This window comes from Scatophagus argus, chromosome 6 (genome assembly GCF_020382885.2).
Source record: "Scatophagus argus isolate fScaArg1 chromosome 6, fScaArg1.pri, whole genome shotgun sequence".
Classification (NCBI taxonomy): Eukaryota; Metazoa; Chordata; class Actinopteri; family Scatophagidae; genus Scatophagus; species Scatophagus argus.
The window spans coordinates 956,066-966,345 of record NC_058498.1 but is presented as its reverse complement, the minus strand read 5'-3'; the positions used below and the strand labels follow the sequence as shown (position 1 = coordinate 966,345).

General features: G+C 44.8%; 2 protein-coding genes across 2 annotated transcripts; both read right to left on the bottom strand.

Moving 5' to 3' along the window:
* Positions 1–38: 38 nt before the first annotated feature.
* On the bottom strand, positions 39–2,755 carry c6h19orf25 (chromosome 6 C19orf25 homolog). The gene is made up of 3 exons (XM_046390975.1): positions 2,569–2,755; positions 1,841–2,030; positions 39–1,608 (listed from the first exon to the last, which is right to left on the bottom strand). The coding sequence occupies exons 2-3, from the start codon at positions 1,980–1,982 to the stop codon at positions 1,427–1,429; spliced, it is 324 nt and encodes a 107-aa protein (XP_046246931.1). The 5' UTR covers positions 1,983–2,030; positions 2,569–2,755; the 3' UTR covers positions 39–1,426.
* Positions 2,756–3,621: 866 nt separating this feature from the next.
* reep6 (receptor accessory protein 6) lies at positions 3,622–10,116 on the bottom strand. Its single transcript, XM_046391393.1, has 6 exons — positions 9,881–10,116; positions 8,096–8,189; positions 6,558–6,696; positions 6,024–6,192; positions 5,785–5,927; positions 3,622–3,696 (listed from the first exon to the last, which is right to left on the bottom strand). Exons 1-6 carry the CDS (start codon positions 10,011–10,013, stop codon positions 3,685–3,687), a joined length of 690 nt encoding a protein of 229 aa, XP_046247349.1. The 5' UTR covers positions 10,014–10,116; the 3' UTR covers positions 3,622–3,684.
* Between the last annotated feature and the right edge of the window lie 164 nt (positions 10,117–10,280).

Genomic DNA, 10,280 nt, shown 5'->3' with positions numbered 1-10,280 from the left:
GAAACCGTAAAAGTCTGGAACAAACTCTACTGAAGACGTGACGGTAAACGTAGTGCTTTTCATTTGCTTTTGTTGTGACATATTCGCTGACGCCATGAAGGGTTTGTTCACACTGAACAAGCAGTTCCTGAGGCGACACAACAACGTCAAGTGCTGTCAAATCTTATTGATGCCTCAGTACACCAAACATGAAGTAACTGCAGGGAGGTGGGCCGAATTTAAAAACCCGATGTTCCTGTCAGTGTGTTTAGAACAAAACTTCACTCTGTAAGAAGTCACTTTCTATCGTAACAAAACATAAACGGCAGGTGTCAGGTCACTTGAATGAAACTCAGTTTCAATGGTGGGTTCCGGTGTTGGGTTCCATACAAACACTGGAACAGGTTTTTTTCTTCCTGTCAGGGTTAGACCAGAAGTTAGACGTCAGTGATGGAGGACTAAACAGTCCTACAGCTAACGAGGCTTCAGGAGTCTGTCAGACAAGCCAAGTCCAGAGCCTCTGAAGTTCATCTTTAGTCCAAATTCTCTTTTCTGTTTCACTGAGCTGCAGTCAACAGAATTCTGTACTGAAAAGACTTGAAAGACGTCTCCTTGATTTGATCAACTCAGACGACTGAAGCGTCATCAACTTCAAACAACTTTGGAATAAGAATCTCTTCATGTCCAGTACGGACAGAGTGAGAAGAAACCCGTTTGCTATGGGCTCAGAGGAAACGGCTCGTGTTGCCCAGCAGACGCGTGACTGCGTCTGAAGTTTCCAAGATGTGAAAGACTTTCAAAGGTTCAATGCTTCGACCGTGATTATTTTCACTTCAGGACCGAGATGAGAGGATGAGAACTAACTGAACAAGCACTTCATCTGTGGTCAAAACGAGACAAAGAGCGACCTCGCGTTCAACCAGAACACATCAGCACCACACACGTCTGAGCTGATTCACAACACGCCGAAATGCCTGACAAATCACTTACTGCTTTGATCACTGACAATAATGATCACCTTTAATCAAAAAGGGGTCTTTACAACTTCAGAACTGGTTTGCCTTCGGTCAGTTCATCATTTTAATGGTTTTAGTGACTGGTGTCCAGGAAAAACACACGCAATTTGTCACTCGGGTTGACATTTAGTATTTTAAACTGCTTGATGAGCGGGAGGGATCAGTAAACACTGCATGAGCCAAAACCTCAGTCTTTACTGTAATCCTTCAGCTGGACGGGCTGGAACATGTTAGCGCTAAAAAAGAAAAAATATCAAACTTTTGCTGCAGCTGACGTCAGAAACAACACATTCAGCTATGGGGTCAGAGGTCAGCCAACGCTGGGGCTCCTGAAGCACCACCAGTGCCTGGCTCAAGGGCCAGATGTGAGCCGAGCCACCAGGGCCACTGCACCGAGAAGCAGAAGAGAGTCTCTAACTGAAGGTGAAGAGTCACAGCGCTTGACCTTTGACCTCTGCCACGTCTTCCTCCAGCTGCTTCCCCGCAACTTTCAGCTCCTCCCTCTGCTGCAGCAGACGACCTCGAACCTCTTGCAGCCGCTCGTTCAGCTCCAGATACTGACGACACTGCTGGAACCTCAAGTCCACATCGCTGTCCGAGGACCGCGGCGAGTCTGAGGAAGGAACACGAGAACAGTCGGAACCACAGGAGAACCGGGCAGGGAAGAACAGGTTCTCATGCTGTTTACTGACTTCATCAACAGAGGAAACGATGAGGGAACATGGGTGTATAAAATTCTGCGTTGTGTTCAAGACCGTAAATGACAACAGGCTGCATTATAACATCCTGCGATTCTGTTCAAATGTGATGCAGCTGCAGTACTGGACAGGCCCGAATGGACTTACCTTGTCCAGTCTGCTCCAGGATGCTGAAGACTGGGTCGTTGGGAGCGGCTTTATTGATGTCCTCCAGGATCTGGTCCACAGTGGGAGGGTTAGGACGGCTGGGCAGAACCACCCGCTTCTTATTTTTAGAGCCAATATTCATCCTGCTGCAGACCCAAATTCACCTTCCACATGTGCGCACAAACAGTTTCTGAATGAAGGAGGGGTGACAACGTGAAATTATCTGTGTACTAACTTACTCATCAAGCTACAGCCTGCCAACAGTCTGACACCATCCCCAGATCTCTGTTGAACTCTACGTTAAATTAAGAAATGATGAAATCAATGAATTGTATCTGTGAACGCATACGGAAAACGCGCCAACAACGGATTAAAGTACATTTACCAATTGCCACTTCTTACGCTTCAAGTACCCGATTTAAATAAAGAATCCGCTTCGTGGGTCAGTTACCAGTTTCCGCCGGCTGTCGTCCTGCACAACACGCGAGGACAGCAGTGCTAACTAGACAATTAAATCGGTCTAGACGTGGAATTTGATGCAGGCCGGTGAAATATTTCTAAGCCGAATTTAAGAAAAAGATCTTACTAATAACAAAAGCCCTTCGGCTAAGACATAGAAACACGTTAGCTTTGCCCATAAGCAATTATAGTTTTACTTCTACCACCGTCTTAGGGAATTCGGCATTTTGTTTGAAGGAGTCAGGACTGCACTCACTGGTCGTTCTTACCGGCGTCTGGTCGTCACGTGGAGCGTCTCCGCATTAACGCTATTCAAACTTAGACTTGACTTCAGAGGTGAAGCAAATGAAAAAACGGAATCAAAGCACACAAACTGGTTAGCAATAACAGCTCCAAGCCGCTGGACAGACGTACTGCATAGTACGTCAACGTCTTACCAGCCACGTCAGTACGTGACAGTGGACGCAGAGAGGCCACGCCTTCCTGAAACGTCAGAATTTCTGCTCCGCTCAGAGGATTCTTGTTTTTGGTCCTTACTGTAACAAAAGCCTTGAAATTCACTTCTAATCACTTCCATTTTCTCAAACTTAGTTCTACATGATAGCAGTTCATTTGTAGTGTGCAGGTGAGCCCAAATATTGATCTTTTGTGCTGACACTCAACAGTTTGTCTGACGCCCTCTGCTGGTTCAATCAATGATAACTCCCGGACTCTGTGTCAGTCAGATATATATATATGTATATATGTTAATACATACAGCAAAATTCTCTTTTTTATCTTTTTTTAGCAGCTCGGATGAAAAACAGAAAGACCACATGGTTATTAGTATTTATAAAAGTAATGCACCTATCAGCTGTACTGTCTGGTCGTGCTGAACAAAGATGGTGAACATTATACTGTATGAACGACAGAGCGGTCAAGCCGTTTTGTGTCATTCAAATTAGTACATTTTATTTCTTGTCACAATGTCATTGTCATCTCAAGGACATCATCTTATTTTGTTTACAAATAAAATAAAAATATATTGCAGAAATCACAGCCACAAACGGGGACGCACAGCATCACTGATGTGTATCTGCTGTCCTTCCCTGCAAGGCGAGCACGGTGGCGAAATGATGGCGAGCTTGAAGTGATTAGCCTGTTTCAGGTGCTTCACGTCTGAAAACATTTCCCTGCGACCTTCCCCAAATCCTCAATAAACACACATAACCAACATTAAAACCATAAGAGACGGTTTTGTGAGATCGCAGGCTGTTTTACATCAAATCCTGGAGTATAAATGTAACGTATCAGGTATAAAAAGGAGCTCAGTCTCTGACAGGTGAAGAGGAAAACCTTTGCTCTGCGCTCTCTTCCTCACTGAGGCTCCTCCTCTTCCTCTGCTGCTATCTGACGGACTGAAAGAACAGGAAGAAGGTGCTGAAGTCAGTCAACGCCAGGTGATGCATTATGGGATTACTTATAATTAATAATCTATTCATTTCCTAAGAAGTCTTAACTAATTACACCCAACACATTTCCAAATAACTCATTCAAACGAATTATTGTTATAAACTCGATTCTAATCAATACACATGCAGGTCAGCTGAAAATGCAAAAGTGTGAAATTTAACTACAGACAAACACAACACAACAGACACGATAAAGTGTCCAACAGGAAGCTAACTGATGTCTGGTTTCAGTCTTTCACAGGAAACAGAAAGCTGCTTTCGAAGTGGGAGGTTACAGACGGTTATTATTTATCAGTTTAAAATACAAACCCTTCTGGTGATGGGGTTACATTTTAAGATTTAAGACTTTGAGAAAATTGAGAATTCGGTATAAAGACATTTAAGAGTTAAATCACATGATTCTGAGACAAAATGAAGTGCTTTAAATGGTCTCAGCCCTCTAACTCTCCGTGTCAGTCATCAATACAGTGCTGATCAATACACTGTGCTGCTTGGCGATAATAAAACAACTGAATTATTTCTGCGGATGAATGAAATCTGATTATTGATTATTATTTGTGGTGGTGTAGTCGAAATATTAGACGCCGTCTGAGTGTGCATCTGCACAACAAAAACATTTCTATTTCACATGAAAGGCGTCCTGCGCAGAAAGCCGAAGAGCTCGGCGTGACGAGTTCTGCTTTTTGTTTGTCACCCCCTGACTCACCGTCAGTCGACACTGAGCTCATCCTGACGAGCAGACATGCACAACAGACAACAACTGACAGTTAAAAACAAGTAAACATCTGCTACAACTACTGCGCTCCTCCCTTCACACAGAGAAATATCTACAGTGTGAGAGACATCAAACACCTCATCCAATGGGAGTGTAACAGGAAGTGCTGCTGCATTCGTAACGGTAACGAAGGCCTTAAAGCAACGCTGAAAACCGTACACATAAAATGATTAAAGAACTCAACACATGGGTCATGTTTTTATTTCATCAAGGAAAATGCATCATATCCACGAAAATCAGGGAACTCAAGAGCGTACCCTGCTTTATTTTATCAGGTATTAAATAAAATTATCAGTATTTTACTTGAAACTTGGAACTGGATCTGGAAAACCAGACAAATTTACCTTAATTCACCGTTAGAATAGCAGCAGGACCTCTAAAGTCATCTTCTTGTTATGCTAATCGTTGCTTTAAAAACTAGTTTTCCATGTTGGCTAATAATGACAAACTTCACCTGAAAAAATCCCACAAAAAATGAACTAAAGCTTTTTCTCTTTTGGGATCATTAGCTAAACTAATGAGGGCTGGCTAACAGCAGGTCTCCAGGTCTTCAGCCAAACCTGCAGCCCGGCACCACCGAAGAGAAACGCTGCTTCACCTTTAAACCATCACAGCACTGATGTTCTACGGGGGTCACCGAGGTTCACGTTAATTCTGTTCACACAACATTCACTGTGAGTAAATCTGCTACTAACACCAAACCAGTGGACTTACCATACTGGTTAACCCAGGAAAGGCTGGACAGGCAGCAGGACAGCTGGGTTAGCATGTTTAGTCCTCACCTCAAGTCAGCTCATTTTTTATTTTCTTCTTTTTTTCTCCCATCAGCAAAATGAAGATGTATTGCTATATTTATTTGAAGATGAAGAGTGCTGTGCCAAAATGCAAAGTTTTTCTGAGGGTGATGCTGCTGGGTCATTAAAAACTAAAAGGCCGTCAGGAAAGTGAAATCAACAAATTACACAGCAATGTGGTCCGCAGTTTGTGAGATATCTCAGGTTAGCTGAACGCACAACCCAACCAACAACAGCATGGCTGCACTGAAAATACCTGATGAAACAGCATGTAAAGCGCAGACTGAATCCACTAACACCAAATCACATTAAGAAACACAGAAGCTGCAGCTTAAAAGGTCCTGCAGGTGCTGCACATCTACATGATCTACTTCTATGAATGCTGAGGGATTGGAAGGTCAGCAGGGCGAGGAATTAGTGATGCTGGTGAGTCAGAACATGGTTGGCCTATCTTATCATACATACTGGTCGATCTTCACTTGGCTGTGATGGAGCCACTTTGGCTCCTGATGTTTCTCCCGATGAACTCGGTAAACTTCTAGGTTCAGGCTGGGCGACCGGCGGCACCGGATTCACCAGAGCTTTGTTCTTCATCAGTGTGGTCAGGACTGAAGTGAGGGAAGGTAGAAACATTCTATCAAAAAATGTTTATTGATGGTGATGTTTGGTGAACTAATGGTGATTGATGTTGAACTTGTCTCTACCTTCTCTGGTGAGGTTCTCAGCGGCATCCATGGCCTTCCCGCCGAGGTTGCTCACCATATTGTCCACCATGGCTTCATGGCGGAGGAAGACGGGCCGAACCACTTTGTTGTAGATGATCTGGGAGCCGTTCCACGACATTGGGGCCATGCACCACAACAGGAAGAGACACTGGAACCACAGAAGACAGAAAGACATGGATTGCTAGGCTTTCTGGACAAATCCTGCTATACTTTGCTGCTTTCTGAGTTCATCTTTGAGTTTGTAGAGTGATCATGACTAAAAATGGTTAGAATTCCATATTGATCCAGATTGATCATATTATCCCAGGGGGATGGAGGAGATGTGTTCCTGCAACTTGTGGAAAATATAAAACTGTACTGTCAGGTTAGTCTGCTTCCATAAAGGCAGACTGAAAGGACACTCTTCAACCCTTGTTTCTTACTTTTTCCAACATAATGGCACCCATCATTGACATTAGCGTTAGGTCAACACCAATGGGCTTGACAATTGTGGGTTCTCAAGTGTTTTCTCACCTTAAAAGCATAGTAGAATGGAAACCAGTAGAGGAAGATATCAGAGAAGAACTCGCCAAGGCTGAAGACACCATACACCACCCAGTATGTCAGCCATTTTGTGTCATCTTCTTTGCTGGGACTTTCAATGGCTTTGATTCTGCAGAGACAAGAGGAAATAACCTACCAGGAAAACTCAGCTGAGCTTTTCATCACAAATAGCACCTGAACTACTGAACAAGTGCGTCTGAGACGTACGCTTGTACAACCAAGCAGAACTTTGGTGAGGGCTTCCACTTCATGTGTGTAATCTGTCCCCGATTCTATCAGCTTCCATCTTTGACTGTTGCAGTCCATCTTGTTTGTTGCAGAGGAATTACGCCATGGAGAGAAAGGCTGGGATCAGGACTACTGCGCTGATCAGAGACCTCCGACACACTCAACCTCAGACAGAAACTCCATCCATCCATTTTCTATACCGCTTATCCGTCAGGGTCGCGGGGGGGCTGGAGCCTATCCCAGCTGACTACGGGCGAGAGGTGGGGTTCACCCTGGACTGGTCGCCAGTCAATCGCAGGGCCAACACACAAAGACAGACAACCACACACTCTCACACTCACACCTAGGGGGCAATGTAGAGCAGCCAATTAACCTAATGTGCATGTTTTTGGTGTTGTGGGAGGAAGCAGGAGAACCCGGAGAAAACCCACGCAGGCACAGGGAGAACATGCAAACTCCACACAGAAGGGCCCAGACCGGGATTCGAACCTGGAACCCTCTTGCTATGAGGTGACAGTGCTGACCACTGCACCACCGTGCCGCAGACAGAAACTCTTTGTGGCTATTTGCTGTATTGGGTTTATTTTGACCTGATCGACAGGCGGTGACCGGTGTGCCAGTCGACACTGAGGCTGGTGGTCGCATGAGGAAACGTGTGCGTTTTACTGGAAGCAAATAAATATAGCAATGTGAGAATTGTTCACTTACAACAAGTGGTGATTTGGCTCTCTTACAGCAAGATGATTTCCAAACTCTTAATCCCACCTTACAAAATCGTGATCGATTCATCCATTTTGGTTCATTTTGGATCAGCACTGTCAGGAGACTTTGTGAATTCATGTTCATACGCACAAATTCACTCCAGCTTTGTGCGTGAACCCACAAGTGATGATGAGTGAACTCACTTTAGTCTGCAGATGTCTGATGAGATGTCACTGATACATCATATAGACAAAAGTATTGGGACACACTTCTTTATTATTTACTTCAGGTGAGGAATGGGTTTCCCACAGAAACACTCCAACATGTTGTGGAAAGCCTTCACAGAAGAGTGGAAGCTGTTAGAGCTGCAAAGCTGTCTGAGTGTTTACAATGAGACGTCATTAAAGTCCCTGTTGTGTGATTGTCCCAATACTTTTGTCCAAATACTGTACCAGTGTGGCGTATTTCTGTCTCAGTTTCCAGGTCATGTCATGTCCATCACAGTGTTGGACAGACACGTCTCTGTGAGTGAAGGAAACGGCAATCGGATCAGTATCTTAACACAAACAAATACTCACGAATAATAGGCTGGATAGACAAAACCAATCAGGTTGCAGAGGAGAGAGGCACCATATCCATACACCAGGTAGAGTCCTGTCAGTGAGACGGCACCTGGACGAGACACACAGAGGACAGACATCAAGTCCACACTGGTGCACAGAGTTTTTTCACTTTCTGAAAGCAAATTTTCTTTAATTCCCAACAAGATTCTTGACTGTGTCCATGTGTTCACTCTCTTGTTCCAGCACTGCAGCTCAGAACAACACGTGGAAACTCTCATTTCGTATTAACTTCTCCAGTCAGGGTTCTGTTTAACATCTTGGCCTGCTTGATGTGAACATGCTGAAAGTTGATCAGAAATGTTCCAATAAAGTTTGACAAAAGGAAAGAAAAACAGCGAAAAACAAAAGACCCACACTGACTGATCTGTTTATCCTACAAGTTCAGTTCTGTGACTGCAGCTGCAGCCACAGCATGTAAAATGCTACAGCAATGGTACTAAAACAAGCTGACTACAGTTGATAACAGCAGCCATCTTAGCAGATCAGATGGTGGACCTGCTCAAACTGCCTGACAGAAATCCACCTGTCAATCCAACACCAATCAGGTGATTAATCAGAAACTGAACAACAACCGATCTGTAAGGAATTCCGCCTCTAAAATGAGTGAAACCGGGAACAGAAAACTGTCAAAGTCCAGTTAATCCACAGATGAATGTACAGAGTATATAACTAGAATGTAAATAGTGTACAAAACCCACGAAGATCCTGTGCAGATACTTGGACACAACACGTGAGCGAGCACCACAGACGCACAGGAAGTTGTGTACGAACGCGTCCTACCTCTGATCAGCTTATGTGGCGGTTCGCACATGGAGGCCGGTCTGCTCTGCTGCCTGTCTCTGTGGATAATCTGCTTTAGCGCTGGTGCAGGGGGCAGGGGACAGGGGACAGGGGACACTGTGCACCAGGCACTGCAGTGACATCATGTCACTGTGATCCACTGTATGAGCATCACTGTGAACAGGCTGCTGCTCGCCGCTCAGCCAGGCCTCAGGCTGACTGACGACCTGTCTCACCTCCCCCGCGCCCACAAAATCAAGGACCAACACCTTCAGCAGACTTCAAGTCAGGTTTTATTCTGCTCACGTCTGAAACAAACTCACAGAAAACTTCAGGTGTTTAAAAGCAGAGCTAAAACGTTCCTGTTTGCCACAGTCTATCACGTTCATTGTGTTTTCTGTTCCGTTTAGTGACAGTCATCTTGTTACAGCATCGTCTTCTTCGTCTTCTGTGGAGGTTTAACAACACTGTCGGGGCAGTTAGCTCCACCGGCTGTTTGTCTCCATCAGCCAGTGAACTCGTGGATCCACACATTCAGTCGTGTTTTCTTTCCATCATATCCTGTTAAAGTCGGAGCTACATTTGATGGAAACATGACGTTAGCGTGTGGGCGGTGCTACGAGCTGCTTCTGGGTCGTGTTTGTGTCCACCTGATGACACCAGGCAGTACAGTGGCTTTATCACATGACTGATTGATTAGAGAAACTTTAAGGACTTCAAACAGAGAAAATGATGCTGACCCAGAAAACTTCCAGACATTTCTAGGTTTGTGTTTGCAGACAGCAGCTGCTCGCTGTAGCTGGCAATTTGTTCACAGGAGGATTAACTGAATCCTCTTCAGTTTCCATTAACATGCGACAGGAGGGTACAGATGTACTCAATATGGTCTGAACCACAGGAGAACCAACAAACAGGCTTTCATCACGAATGAAGCTGAGCGACCACCAGCAGTTCACATACCCACTGCAATGATCTTCTTCTTGATCCCAGTTTTCTCCTCCACCTTCCCCAGGAAGTCTGTCACCACGTTCTTTTCGTTCAGAAACTTGTCCACGCGGTCTCTGATGGACGAGAAGATGTCCAGCAGGCCCATGGTCCTCAATCAGGTCCTCAAACAGCAGAGGAGTCCTACAGTACAACCTGCAGTGGGGAGAAACTCACAACAGAATGTAATCCTCTGACAGCAACAATCTGCTTTAATGAGGAGGAGGAGGAGGAGGAGGAGGAGGAGGGTTTAGGGTTTATCACTGTGCTTTGTGTTTCCTCATCACTGTGGACGATATGAAAAGTAGGCTGGTTCTTAATGACCTTGTTTTATTTTGAAAGGTCTCCTGCGCAGTCTGCCTCAGTAAAATAAAGA